The sequence below is a fragment of the Schistocerca gregaria genome, chromosome 6 (genome assembly GCF_023897955.1).
Source record: "Schistocerca gregaria isolate iqSchGreg1 chromosome 6, iqSchGreg1.2, whole genome shotgun sequence".
NCBI classification, from domain to species: domain Eukaryota; kingdom Metazoa; phylum Arthropoda; class Insecta; order Orthoptera; family Acrididae; genus Schistocerca; species Schistocerca gregaria.
Window position 1 is genome coordinate 544,600,531 of NC_064925.1, and position 15,804 is coordinate 544,616,334.

Genomic DNA, 15,804 nt, shown 5'->3' on the forward strand with positions numbered 1-15,804 from the left:
TGGTAGAAGTAAAGCTGTGAAGAGGGGGCGTGAGTCATGCTTGAGTAGCTCAGATGGTAGACCACTTGCCCGCGAAAGGCAAAGGTCCCGAGTTCGAGTCTCGGTCCGTCACACAGTTTTAATCTGCCAGGAAGATTCATATCAGCGTACACTCCGCTCAAGAGTGAAAATCTCGTTCTGGAAACCTGACACTTGTTGAGAATACCATGGGGCTTTACTAGGCATGGTCCTGCTGGAAGTGGTATGCCGTTGCCATCTTCAGACTTCAGAACTGAATTACCCAGCCTCTTATGGAGGTACCCACAGTTTAATATTAACTCTGAACCACGCTAAAACTCGGTATTTTTACACTGATAAACAAGCCGCAATTTCATTGATTCGGATGAATGTTTGAAAAAGCTTACGTTTTCTGCTCTATCTACTACGTACGCTGATACGTCGACGTTGCAATACAGCTGAAGCACCATCACACTGTTGGCGAAAGGGAGCCACCATTTCGTGCAGTTTCGATCCATATTTGGAGCATCATGACCTCCAGAGCCTTAGTTATGGTCTTTACTTTGTAACTAGCTGATGAACTCAGTTCCCCGGTTGCTCATTTAGCCCAAGCTTATGTTTTACACTAAGGTGTCAAAAGTCTTGGGACACTTCCTTAGGTCGTGTCGGACCTCCTTTTGCCCGGCCTAGTACAGTAGAATGAGGTGGCGGAGAGTCAAAAACTAGGAAGTCCCCTGCAGAAATAATGATACACGCTGCATCTAAATCCGTTTATAATAACGAAAGTGTTGCCGGTGCATGATTTTGCGCACGAACTGACCTGTCGATTGTTGTTGTGGTCTTCAGTCCTGGGACTGATTTGATGTAGCTCTCCATGCTAGTCTATCCTGTGCAAGCTTCTTCGTCTTGCAGTACCTACTGCAACCTACATCCTTCTGAATCTGTTTAGTGTATGCCTCTCTTGGTCTCCCTCTACGAATTTTACCCTCCACGCTGCCCTCCAATACTAAATTGGTGAGCCCTTGATGCCTCAGAACATGTCCTACCAACCGATCCCTTGTTCTTGTCAAGTTGTGCCACAAAGTCCTCTTCTCCCCAATCCTACTCAATCCTTCCTCATTAGTTACTTGAGCTACACATCTAACCATCAGCATTCTTCTGTAGCACCACATTTCGAAAGCTTCTATTCTACTCCTGTCTAAACTATTTATCGTGCACGTTTCACTTCCATTCATGGCTACACTCCATACAAATTCTTTCAGAAACGACTTCCTGACATTTAAATCAATAGTTGATGTTTACAAATTTTTCTTCTTCCGAAACGCTTTCCTTGCCATTGCCAGTCTACATTTTATATCGTCTCTACTTCGACCATCATCAGTTATTTTGCTCCCCAAATAGCAGAACACATTTACTACTTTAAGTGTCTCATTTCCTAATGTAATACCCTCAGCATCACCCGACTTTATTCGACAACATTCCATTATCCTCGTTTTTCTTTTGTTGATGTTCATCTTATAACCTCCTTTCAAGACACTGTCCATTCCGTGCCACTGCTCTTCCAAGTCTTTTCCTGTCTCTGACAGAAATAAAATGTCATCGGCGAACCTCAAAGTTTTTATTCATTCTCCATGGATTTTAATTCCAACCAGAACTTTTCTTTTGTTTCCTTTACTGCTTGCTCAATATACACCGCGGAGAGGTGAGAGGCTGCAACCCTGTCTCATTCCTTCTCAACCACTGCCTTTCGCTCCCTGTATTTTACTCCTGCCACCTTCAGAATTTGAATGAGTATTCCAGTCAACATTGTCAACTGCTTTCTCTAAGTCTACAAATGCTAGAAACGTAGGTTTGCCTTTTCTTAATCTATTTTCTAAGATAAGTCGTAGGGTCAGTATGCCCCACGTGTTCCAACATTTCTACGGAATCCAAGCAGATCTTCCCCGAGGTCGGCTTCTACCAGTTTTTCCATTCGTCTGTAAAGAATTCGTGTTAGTATTTTGCCATAAATTTTCGATGGGATTCATGGCGCGCGCGATCTGGGTGACCCAGCCAAATGCTCGAATCGTCCAGTATGTTTTGTAAACCAACCACGAATAACTGTAAATCAGAGACATGGTGCTCTGCCATCCTTAAAAATTTCATTGTTGCTTGGGAACATCAAGTCCATGGGCTGCAAATAGTATCGAAGTAGAGGAACATAACCATTTCCAGTCCATGAAGGTTCATACGACACTACACCAGTGTTACGCCATCACCAATTTGCACAGTGCCTTGTGGATAACTTTTGCCCGTGGCTTCGTGGGATCTGCGTCATACTTGAACCCTACTATTGGCTCTTAGCAACTGAAATCGGGACTCGTCTGCTGTCATAGCCCGTTAATGCCAGATTTCGCCGCGCTCTGTTAGAACTGACAGCTCTACGCAAATGTTAAGTGAATGCCATTGGCCACTGTCTTGTCCGTGGTATGAGGTAATGCCAGGAATTTGGTGATCTCGGCACACTCTTGGGAGTGTAGAACTCACAATGTAGAATACCCTAACGCTTTCCGAAACGCAATTTCCCATCATGCAGCTCCAACTACCATTCCGCGTTTAAAGTCTGTTTATTCTTGTAGTGCGGTCATAATCACGTCGGAAACCTTTTTAAATAATGACCTGACTACAAATGACAGCTCCGCCAATGCACTGCCCTTTAACTAAGCAAACATTTGCAAAAAGAAACAAAGCATATACGTAAACTCTTTGGATGTAAAATCAATATTTTGTAAGATCACTGAAGTGCGAGCGTTTTTTATATCTTTGTTCTTGTTAGATGAGAGTTTTTCATGGCATGCGTTAAGAAGAAGTCGTATTTGAATTGCGTTGTTGTAGTGTCACTGTATGAGATTTTGTCGTAGTGGTAGTAAATTTCAGCCAAGGTGGAATATAATAGCTTAAAAGAGATGCAAACTTATTGTTTACGTTGATAAAAAGGACAGATTTTGAATCCAAACATTTATTTTTGGGCCGTGCGGTTCAAGGCGCTACAGTCTGGAACCGCGACACCGCTGCGGTCGCAGGTTCGAATCCTGCCTCGGGCATGGATGTGTGTGATGTCCTTAGGTTAGTTAGGTTTAAGTAGTTCTAAGTCCTAGGTGACTAATGACCTCAGAAGATGAGTCCCATAGTGCTCAGAGCCATTTATTTTTGACTTACTACAAACAGTTAACTAGACAACAGGCCCAACGAGACGATAATATTCCACAACAGAGAAGATAAGTACTATTCTTGGAGAATCTTCATGTAACTAATGCGTGAATTCTATTTTCTCCATTATTTTTCTTCAGTGCTGTTTAACACCGGAGACAATCTACCAGAACCACACTGTTGGCAAAAATCAGGATCTAGGTGAAATTTTTATTAATATTTGTAAACTTCAGTTGAATTAAAGGATGGAGAATATTGGAAGAGGAACAGAAATTATCCGCAAAGGTAGGCCTTCACCTGACACGGTGATATGCCACAATTAGGAAGAAGTCTTCGTTCTTCATAAGAGCACTTCATTCTCCAGCAGTGGGCGGCAGCGACTGCTCTCTAGATATCTGAAAGTTGATTCTCATTTTGAAGAAAATGTTGTTCGGACAACACGTTTCTGTTCTCAGAACGAATTTTGGGAGTGAAACCTCACTGTGGAGTTTTTCCATCTGAATCTCATTACGCATGTATCCATTTTCCCACCAGCTCACGTACCTCTCAAGAATAATGCACATGCCCGAGTATTTAATGGAGTGCACTTTAAATATTTGTGTTGTTACTATTGCAATTTCGGTCTTATGGATGTATCTGACCAGTTTCGTCTTAAATGATAAGTAACAAATTTTATTAGTAACGGTGTATTTTATTGTAAAGAAAAGTTTATGGACTATAACGTGGGAAGAAAAGCATACGCCGGCCGCGGTGGTCTAGCGGTTCTAGGCGCTCAGTCCGGAACCGCGCGACTGCTACGGTCGCAGGTTCGAATCCTGCTTCGGGCATGGATGTGGGTGATGTCCTTAGGTTGGTTAGGTTTAAGTAGTTCAAAGTTCTAGGGGACTGATGACCACTGAAGTGAAGTCCCATAGTGCTCAGAGCCATTTGAACCATTTTTTTAAAGCCTACTCCAATGTATTTTATTTTTGTATGTTCTATAAATGAAATGTAACCTCGACATTTCATTGTATCTGAAACCTGTGATTTATTGTATCAATCTACTTCAACAGTAATTCATAGAATTGTACAGCTATTTTGGACACTTACCAAAAACATTTTAAACAGTTTCGATGGAATAGTATACATATTTACTTAGTCCTGTTTGTTATAATAGAGCCTGGTTGAAGGATGCATCTAGTATTTGTGCTGAGGTATTGTGATGTTTTGTCAGAATTTGTGATGCTGCACAGTGAATTAGATTGCTGGCGATCGTTTAAAGCCATTTATATTCGTAAAATTTACATGCATACAAAGTATTATATATCAGAGCTCTGTCTCCAACTCATTTACGAGCACTTAAGTCAATGTAAGAGCTTATTAACAGATACCATGTATTATCCCTTACTATGTTATAAATAAATATCCCCACCCTATCCAACTGCCCATTACAATCACAGCACTATTTAGTAAGCTGTATGATGTCGACAGATGAAAAGAGTTTACGATATAAAGCTTATAAGTTGTATCATTGGTGTGCAGTATCTTTGCTACGCGCACAGGCAGTATCTTTAGTAAACGTATTTTCGCGCCAACTGACTTAGCTCCACATGTTGTCAGTGTACCTGAACTTGTCCGTGTGATAGATTATTAGAATGATGTTGCAATAGTAACAATAAATATTTTATACAGTCAACGGCGACTATGATGTCTTTTAATAAATATTGTATGACTGTGAATCCCAACCATGAGAAGTTAATGAAACTCTATTGACGAAAACACTGACCGCACACAAAGATGCCAGTCGAGTGTCTATGTTCTCGTTCAGTTACTGATTATCCTTATTGTCTGTTTAACCACCTCGTCATTTATAACTGTGCCTGTAGTGTTCAGCTCCTGAGAAACATTTTGCACTGCATCATGCAGCAATTTCAACGGCTTTACTAGTAGAACTGAGGGCGAGAAACCTCAAGCACGCCAGCGAGCTTAAAATGGAAGTCACAGTCTTTTTTTCTATTTTCACGTATTTATATCAAAAGTGAAAGACTGTGCGTAAAAAGTGGAGTTCTATCACTACTTTCGCCAAATTAGGTACGGTTAAAGTATTTTCATAATAAGGCAAGAACCTCCCGCTGTAATGGGCGATATGTAACTGCATTAGCAAAATTTCAGACGTTGTTCACGGATATTTTGTAAGTATTTTGATACCTGTGAAAATACCTACACAACAGTGAAACAGTCTGCAAAGTGAAGTCACCAAAACGTACACCAAGAAAAACAGAGTAATGCAAAAACCGTCAGACGAAACATGTACAATATTATCACAGTGTGTTCGATTTGTTCTGTCACTTTACAATATGAAACGTCCCCTTAGAAAAATTGTACACGACTGTGCTTAAACTGACACACAATAGTTTTTAGCGCAACGCAATCTGACTTTCAATAATCCCTACAAAAGAATGGCTTTGACTAACATTAACCTATACCTTTCACAAATCACTAACCTCACAAAAAGTCTTCGTTACTCGAACTACTGCCAGCTAAATAAAAGATTCAAACTACGGAAGGCACTAACTACTGATAGGTATAGTTAGCAAATGAAAGATTTTAATAGAGAACAAACAGTGTATTGACCTTAATAGTCAAAATATGATAGTTCATGACATCCAGTCTTACAAATTTCAAAACTCCGCCATCTCTCTCCCCACGTCCACCTCTGCTGGCGGCTCACCTCCAACTGCGCAACGCTACGCGCTATCAGCATCCAGCTGCCGCTGCCCAACACTACAATGGCGAGTATTACAACAATGCCAACCAGCCACAGACTGCACACGGCACAGCCAGTGATTTTCATACAGAGCGCTACGTGGCGGCGGCGTTACCAATTAAAAAGAAACCCTAAACATCCTACTTACAAGTATAGTAAGTAACGAATACGTAACTGTTCCCTTATAGGGGCTGTTCAAAAATGTCGACCACTCTGATGACAGCAGAGTGTATGTACACCTAACACTGCTATAAAAACGAAACAAACACAGCCTAGCAGAACTGAATACCAACTTGAAGACTAAGAGAAAAATGGGCATTATTGTCAATAGCAACTTGTAACACCGAAAATGCAGGATGCATGGCACCTGGTACCGATGTATAATTTTTTTTAATTGTATGTAAATATTTGTAATTTAAATGCTTTCTTTTAATAAGTAAGGACGTTGCTTCAGTGTATGTGTACATTTAGGTAGAAGTCTGTTTACGTTTTATTGTATTTATGTGTGTTTTATAAGCTCTGGGAAAAAGCCAAAGGAACTTATTTGCTTCGACTATCAACGATAATAGCAGTGCTCGTGCGTTGTAAAATCTTTGGGTACGGGGTTGTTGCGCAGAGCGCGCGGAGAGAGCGGGAGACGGGTTCCAGCACTTGTAGTGTGCTGAAGTGTGGTGCTGACGCTTTCGCAGTAGAGAGTACCATTTCGGCAGCATCATGTACGCGCACTGGCCAGATGTCTAGAGCAGGAGTACGGACGGTGAACGGGCAGAAGAGGCTGTATTAATTGTGATTGCCCGTTCCTATAATTAGCCGCGGCCCCACGAGATGCTGCCGTCTTCAACAACAGCAGCACAACTTATTGTGAATTGATTAACGAACTTTAGTTAAATAATAATCAGTTAAATTCAGGGCGAATGTGTCCCCATTGCCAGCAGACATTGTTACCAAGCAGGGTCCTTGTTACCTTTTTTCCTTATACGGTAGCCGAAATTTGAGAACCTATCACTGGAAAAAAATCCAAATCTAAAGAAAATGCACAAATTAAGAGTGCGGAAGTTTTATTTATCTTACATATACCTTGGAGAACATGGCTGTTTGGTTTGGTATGTATTATAGTATTTAATTCTGTTCAAGTCAGCAAAAAGAGGCTCAGTTGTTCAGACAATAATATGAAATCCAATTTGAAAATTAAGTAACTGCAAAATAAAAAGAGGTTGCCTTTCTCTCAATTTCTTTGATGACGTTACGTTGATGTCTCTGAAAGTCATTGGTCACGTAATAAAGTTCAATACTAACGCATAGTTTAAGTGCATAGTTTCAAATTATTACTCTATTCTCTTTTCCAGTATTTAATGACAAACTTAACGTGAAACTTCTCAGTTTCTTTTATCTTTATATACTCACTTAAAATTAGTGTCAAAAAACGTCAGTGTTTAATAATAAATGTTTTCCTTTCCCATCATCTAGTAGAAGATTTTGGATGTAAATCGCCCTAGTAGGCTGGCGACCGTAATTATTTCCTTTTCGTTCATTAGCGTAACTTTTGGATTCATGATCAGTGGTACCGCTTATCTGTCCAGTGTTGTTCTTCAGGGAATGCCCAAGATAACTTTCATTTTTCCAAATTGTAGCTCAGTTCGGTTTAATTACTTTTTTATTTCTAGTAGACATTTCTATCAGGAAGATGGGTAGAGCACTTTCCCCCTACTTATCGATATTACTTCTTCGGGAAAGATAGCCTTATCCAATTAGAAAAATTCCATTAGGTATACACGCGATCCACGGTCATATTTTATATCGCAAGCAGGCTAGGCCTATTAGTAAGGGGGAGGTTACAAACTACTATGAGTGAATGGGACAGATCTTTCCAAATAAGGCACACAGCACACACCGTCGACATTTTCAGTGGAACAGGGATGTCTAAAATACGGGGACAAGTAAGAAAAGCAGACGCGATAGCTCAGTAACGATCCTAATACCAAAATAGAACATATTTCTGTACAACATATGAAATATTCTCGGTACATCATGTATAGAAAGCAAAAACCAAAATTTTGGTTTCTAAAGGCAAGACAAAGCCACATTTTGAAATGTTGTGTTGTTGTTGTTGTTGTTGTCACGTTGGCAGTGATGGAGATCGAGTGGCGTATTCAGTGTGGGCAGCAGGAAGTTGACACGCGCCTCCGTGGTTTCAGGAGTGGGGCGGCGGCTTATTTCCCTGGGGTGTGCTGTGGCTGAGCTACGACCAGCCCCCGCCACGCACGCCTGTCTGCAGGGAGAATATACTGCGCGCCTCCCTTCCCCGTCGCCGGTTGAAGCCCGCCTGTCAGAGCGACGTGATCCCGTTCTGCTTCGCTCCTGTCCACTCACGTTTCTTTTCCCTTTCCATTTTCATTTTTCCGTCACCGATCCCGGAGTATCATACATACACTAGAGTTTTCCCCGCAGTTTCACCTACATATGTGTTTGACATACATATCCTCCCCTCCCTGTGTCGATGTCTTCTTCCATGTGTCTGTCCACCACATCCTCCCACCTCCCTCTGACTACTACTCCCCACTCTTTCTGTCGCTTCATCACTTCCTGCCCTCCCTTTGTTCATTTCCTCCATCCCTATCTCTGACCATATCTTCCTCAACAACTCATCTGGCCATATCCTCCGCCTCCTCCTCCTCCTCTTCTTCTATTTCTCCATCTGTGAGTTCCCTTCTACCTTTTCCGCCTGCCTTCTACCCCTCTACACCTTCCACCTTCCTCATGCATCTCCCTCTCTTCTCTGTCTATTATCTCCTCTCATCGGAGCCTGGAAAACCGATTCTTGCCCCCTTACATGTACACTATTGCCCATTAAAATTGCTACACCAAGAAGAAATGCAGATGATGAACGGGTATTCATTGGACAAATACATTATACTACAAATGACTCATGATTACATTTTCACGCAATTTCGGTGCATAGATCCTGAGAAATCAGTACCCAGAACAACCACCTCTGGTCGTAATAACGGCCTTGACACGCCTGGGCATTGAGTCAGACAGAGCTTGGATGGCGTGTACAGGTACAGCTGCCCATGCAGCTTCAACACGATACCACAGTTCATGAAGTGTAGTGAGTGGCGTATTGTGACGAGTCAGATGCTCGGCCACCTTTCTCCAGACGTTTTCAGTTAGCGAGGAATCTGGAGAATCTGCTGGCCAGGGCAGCAGTCGACTATTTTCTGTATCCAGAAAGACCCGTACAGGACCTTAAACATGCGGTCGTGCATTATCCTGCTGAAATATAGGGTTTCACAGGGATCGAATGAAGGGTAGAGCCACGGGTCGTAACACATCTGAAATGTAACGTCGACTGTTCGAAGTGCCGTCAATGCGAACAAGAGATGACCGAGACGTGTAACCAATGGCACCCTATACCATCATGCCGGCTGATACGCCAGTATGGCGATGACGAATACACGCTTCCAATGTGCGTTCACCGCGATGCCGCCAAACACAGATGCGACCATCATGATGCCGTAAACAGAACCTCGATTCATTCGGAAAAATGACGTTTTGCCATTCGTGCACCCAGGTTCGTCGTTGAGAACACCATCGCACGCGCTCCTGTCTGTGATGTAGCGTCAAAGGTAACCGTAGCCACGGTCTCCGAGCTGATACTCCATGCTGCTGCAAACGTCGTCGAACTGTCCTTTCAGACGGTTGTTGTCTTGGAAACTTCTCCATCTGTTGATTCAAGGATCGAGACGTGGCTGCACGATCTGTTACAGCCATACGTACAAGATGCCTGTCATCTCGACTGCTAGCGATAAGAGGCCGTTGGGATCCAGCGCGGCGTTCCGTATTACCCTCCTGAACCCACCGATTCGATATTCTGCTAACAGTCATTGGATCTCGACCAACGCGAGCAGCAGTGTCGCGATACGATAAACCGCAATCGCGAAAGGCTACAATCCGACCTTTATCAAAGTCGGAAACGTGAAGTTACGCATCTCTCCTCGTTACATGAGGCATCACAACAACGTTCCACCAGGCAACGCCGGTCCACTGATGTTTGTGTATGAGAAATCGGTCTGAAACTTTCCTCGTGTCAGCGCGTTGTTAAGTGTCGCCAACGGCGCCAACTTAATGCGAATGCTCTGAAAAGCTAATAATTTGCATATCACAGCATCTTCCTCCTGTCGGTTAAATTTCTCGTATGTAGCACGTCATCTTCGTGGCGTAGTAATTTTAATGGCCAGTAGTGAATACAGCACTGCAAAGCAGGATGATTTGGCAGGCCAAAACTGTTCCCACACAACGTGGCTATCTCACAGGGCAGCAGCCTATATGCCAGGCTGTAGAAAACACTTTTTCGCTACTTCTCCGCTCCTATTGGAGCTAGGTGGTTATTAAGTACACCATGCTGAAACTCACGAGGCCTGCTATTGCCTGTGCCAAATTTGGTTGAAATCTATGCAGATTTTCTATTGAGATGATTAACTCATCTATTTCTCCTTTAGGAATTGAATTAAGCTTAATGTAGTTCAACCATTAAGCAACGATTCGAAAGGAATCATAATGATACATCCACTTCTCACTTAAGCACATTTGTTTGTATTAACACTTAAATATTAGGTGTTTACGTTATACCACAACAACGAAGTACCCAGCATACTGTATGTCAGGAAAAGTATTGATACATTACGACAGCTGCTCTATGTGGCGACCACCAACGCTGTTACAGACATTGTACATACGAAGCAAGTTCTGGTACACCCTCTCCATCCCACCTGGTGTGTCTTCCGTTTCTAGTGTAGCAGCCAGAACTCTTCTCAGCAGATTATCCTTTATGTCTACAGGAGTCTTGTAAATTAAGCTTTGCATACGACACAATAAGTAGTAGTCCATAGGAGTTGAATCCGGTGATCGTGGAGGCCACACGGTTGTACAACCTTGAGCCATACATCTTTCACCATGGCGTCTTTTAGATGTCGCCGAACCTCACGAGAGAAGCGAGGTGGCACATCACCTCGCGCAATGGTAGACGTTAAGTGATATCAGGTGACTGATTGACATAGCATACGTCACGTCTCCCTGTCTACACTCCTGCATACCAGGACAAGAAATTTTGTTATTTCTGTTGTGTTGGCCGAAGAGTCAACACCGTGTTACTAGTGGAGGCCGAAATGCTCGCGTTTTAGCTCACGCAGGCTGGCATGAGGAGGGAAGAATTATACTGACGTGAGGTCTGGAACATGACAAGGAATTAGAATCCAGAAAGCGGACTGAATTAGTTTGATACTTAACTTTAATCCATTAATGATCAACGTCGCTCTTGGCAGTACATGATTCACAATATTATCTGTTCAGAATACATTCATAGTAACTGAATATGGCGTCTTGCTAGGTCGTAGCAAGTGACGTAGCTGAAGGCTATGCTAAACTGTCGTCTCTGCAACTGAGAGCTTATGTAGTCAGTGAACCATCGCTAGCAAAGTCGGCCGTACAAATGGGGCGAGTACTAGGGAGTGTATCTACACTGCACCTGCCGTGTGGCGGCGCTCGGTCTGCAATCACCGATAGTGACAACACGCAGGTCCGATGTATACTAACGGACCGCGGCCGATTTGAAGGCTACCACCTAGCAAGTGTGGTGTCTGGCGGTGACTCCACACTTTCCCTCAGCAGACGTCGACGCTTTACACATCTGGCCTGAAACCGTCGCCGAACGGAAACGTTACATTTTCTAACATGGGATCCTATTCGAAGTATTATGTACTCATTCCTCTCTACGAGTCCTACAAGTTTGTAACGGGAATTTCTGAAGACGCTGTACTTTTTTTCCGGAGCTGATAATCAACTACTGCTCAAATTGCCATTCTCTGTCCTATAATTCCACAAAAAGACTGCAAAATGTTACAAGCTACCCCTCTTGAACAAAAACACTGCTTAGCTGTTCTGGCTTGAGGTTCAATTACAAGGCCATCATATTGACAAAATTTTATTCCCTGCAAATATCACGCTGTAATTCATTTTGAAAGACGGATGATCACAATCGGAAAAAGTTAGACAAATTAATGGAACTATAATAAATCGGGTACAAAAATATAGCGAACATAGTTCTGTCGAGTAAAAGATTGTGACTAAGAACTTCCATAAGAAACTTCCTTCCAATTTATTTTTTTATATATAAAGTCCGCAGGTATTCGAGGCCGTTGTTATTAAAGGTTATATCTTACAGGTTGCTAGGCCACGTCATGTTAGTCTTCAGCTTGTCATAACACAATCCACGTTTCAACCCCTCTGCTGGAACCCTCACTAGCATCTCCTGGTGTTCCAGAATAGCTCCTAAAGAATATCTCAGAAGGGGGTGGTCAAGTTGACTGCGCAAAAATAAATTGAAGGACATGACGCGCCTAACAATAGAAATTTTTACTTTTAAAAATTATTTTATTTCATTTTTAATCGTCTTGTCATTGGAATCATACCTTGTTTCAACCTCTTAGAAAGACATCATCAGTTGATACTTGAATACATTATGCGGCACTGAGTGTGTGACGGCAAGGATTGCAGTAGTCACACTCTCATATACGATCGCTCAATGTTTTTCCTGCGGAGGCCAGTCTGAGCTGGGATGGTGTGGACCAACAGCTCGTAGCTGGAATGCCTTAGTTGAGCAGACTCCTCCGGCATCCCGCACTCTGACATGCTGAAATATTTACATCAAACGATCCATCGTGGTATCAGAGTTCAGAAGAATCACCGAAATATGGTATCTAAAGTTAGAGACTGGCTGTTTTGTTCATATGCTCATTATCTATGGCTGATGAAACAATCAGATGTGTAAATTAACAGAAAGCCAGTGACGTAAGCCTTAACTAGAGTCACTGTAAAGTGAAGGCAACAAGATACACTGGCCTGCTGCATATGTCACAGCACGTGATTTATTGTTTGAGACCACTTTAATACTTTGTATGTACGCTTGAACAGATTCACGCTCTTAGTAACATATGACAAAGTTCACAAGTTTACTGGGTACCTTTCCATTGACATACTAATTTCCTGTCTGGCTCCAGGCGTACCCAGGCATGCTCGATGAATGTCATGTAAGGCAATTAGAGTGGCGTCTCAATTTCACTGGAGGTGGTGGAGGGCGAATTTACCTTGCGCCCCTTTTGTTAAGGTGTAGATAAAATTCCACTCGTCAGCTAAGAATCAGATCCCACATAAAAACGATAGGACTCAATTTGCTCTTCCTGTTCACAAGGTTTTCTCCCAATTCGAGGATTCTGCTGCGCATCTGAACAGTTCTGTTTGCACAGTAGGTAGAACTCTCATGGTGCGCATGTAAATTTTGTAACTTATTACTTGGCGCAGATGGCAGAAAATCAGATCCAGCTCATTTCGTATGTCAGAACCGGTATCTGAGGCACACAAGGAATGTAATGTTTCAGAAGACTGCTCGTAATGCATTTCCACACCGAGCCGAGCTGTAATCCGGAAGCGCAAATGGCGCAGTACGAGGTGCATTTAAGTTCTAAGGACTCCGATTTTGTTTCTAATTAACTACTCACCCGAAATCGATGAAACTGGGGTTACTTCTCGACGTAACCGTCCTGCAGACGTACACATTTTTCTCAACGCTGACACCTTGATTCCATGGCAGCGGCGAAGGCTTCTTTAGGAGTCTGTTTTGACCACTGGAAAATCGCTGACGCAATAGCAGCTCGGCTGGTGAATGTGCGGCCAAGGAGAGTGTCTTTCATTGTTGGAAAAAGCGAAAAGTCACCAGGAGCCAGGTCAGGTGAGTAGGGAGCATGAGGAATCACTTCAAAGTTGTTATCACGAAGAAACTGTTGCGTAACGTTAGCTCGATGTGCGGGTGCGTTGTCTTGGTGAAACAGCACACGCGCAGCCCTTCCCGGACGTTTTTGTTGCAGTGCAGGAAGGAATTTGTTCTTCAAAACATTTTCGTACGATGCACCTGTTACCGTAGTGCCCTTTGGAACGCAATGGATAAGGATTACGCCCTCGCTGTCCCAGAACATGGACACCATTTTTTCAGCACTGGCGGTTACCCGAAATTTTTTTGGTGGCGGTGAATCTGTGCGCTTCCATTGAGCTGACTGGCGCCTTGCTTCTGGATTGAAAAATGGCATCCACGTCTCACTCATTGTCACAACCGACGAATAGAAAGTCCCATTCATGTTGTCGTTGCGCGTCAACATTGCTTGGCAACATGCCACACGGGCAGCCATGTGGTCGTCCGTCAGCATTCGTGGCACCCACTTGGATGACACTTTTCGCATTTTCAGGTCGTCATGCAGGATTGTGTGCACAGAACCCACAGAAATGCCAACTCTGGAGGCGATCTGTTCAACAGTCATTCGGTGATCCCCCAAAACTCTCCACTTTCTCGATCATGTCGTCAGACGGGCTTGTGCGAGTCCTAGGTTGTTTCGGTTTGTTGTCAGACGATGTTATGCCTTCATTAAACTGTCGCACCCACGAACGCACTTTCGACACATCCATAACTCCATCACCACATGTCTCCTACTGTCCATGAATTTCAACTGGTTTCACACCACGCAAATTCAGAAAACGAATGATTGCACGCTGTTCAAGTAAGGAAAACGTCGCCATTTTAAGTATTTAAAACAGTTCTCATTCTCGCCGCTGGCGGTAAAATTCCATCTGCCGTACGGTGCTGCCATCTCTGGGACGTATTTTACAATGAACGCGGCCTCATTTTATCACAATGGGCATGTTCCTATCTCTTTCCAGTCCGGAGAAAAAAAAAAGCCTCAGAACGTGAATGCACCTCGTATAACACCACCAAAGGCGTCGCTCTACCAGCATTGCAGGACGTAGCCATAACAAAGAACCACAGAGTTCAAGTGCTCCACACAGTCCTACCACTGATACAAGGCCGCGCGGTTACATCTACATCTACATCTACATCCATACTACGCAAGCCACCTGACGGTGTGCGGCGGAGGGTACTTTGAGTACCTGTAACGGTTCTCCCTTCTATTCCAGTCTCGTAATGTTCGTGGAAGGGAAGATTGTCGGTATGTCTCTGTGTGGGCTCTAATCTCTCTGATTTTATCCTCATGGTCTCTTCGCTAGATATACGTAGGAGGGAGCAATATTCTGCTTGAATCTTCGGTGAAGGTATGTCCTCTAAACTTCAACAAAAGCCCGTACCGAGCTACTGAGCGTCTCTCCTGCATTCTTCCACTGGAGATTATCTATCATCTCCGTAACGCTTTCGCGATTACTAAATGATCCTGTAACGAAGCGCGCTGCTCTCCGTTCGATCTTCTCTATCTCTTCTACCAACCCTATTTGGTACGGATCACACACCGGTGAGCAGTATTCAAGCAGTGGGCGAGCAAGTGTACTGTAATCTACATGCTTTGTTTTCGGATTGTATTTCCTTAGGATTCTTCCAATGAATCTCAGTCTGGCATCTGCTTTACCGACGATTAATTTCATGTGGTCATTCTATTTTATATCAGTCCTAATGCCTACTCCCAGACAATTTATGGAATTAACTGCTTCCAGTTGCTGACCTGCTATATTGTAGCTAAATGATAAACGATCTTTCTTTCTGCGTATTCGCAGCACATGACACTTGTCTACATTGAGATGCAATTGCCATTCCCTTCACAAAGCGTCAATTCGTTGCAGATCCTCCTGCATTTCAGTACAATTTTCGATTGTTACAACCTCTCGATATACTACAGCATCATCCGCAAAAAGCCTCAGTGAACTTCCGATGTTATCCACAAGCTCATTTATGTATATTGTGAATAGCAACGGTCCTATGACACTCCCCTGCGGCACACCTGAAATCACTCTTACTTCGGAAGACTTCTCTCCATTGAGAA

The 15,804-nt window shown here is 43.2% G+C and overlaps 2 protein-coding genes across 3 annotated transcripts in view; one reads left to right on the forward strand and one right to left on the reverse strand.

The window, feature by feature from the left end:
* The window catches only part of LOC126278462 (CD151 antigen-like), a 1,693,623-nt gene that overhangs the window by 1,498,362 nt on the left and 179,457 nt on the right, over nt 1-15,804 (reverse strand). The window lies entirely within an intron of this gene.
* LOC126278933 (decreased expression in renal and prostate cancer protein-like) overlaps nt 1-15,804 on the forward strand; it is a 111,936-nt gene that overhangs the window by 5,444 nt on the left and 90,688 nt on the right. The window contains exon 2 of the mRNA XM_049979211.1: nt 8,128-8,257. Coding sequence (XP_049835168.1) covers nt 8,128-8,257 — 130 coding nt within the window. The remainder of the gene's footprint in view (nt 1-8,127; nt 8,258-15,804) is intronic.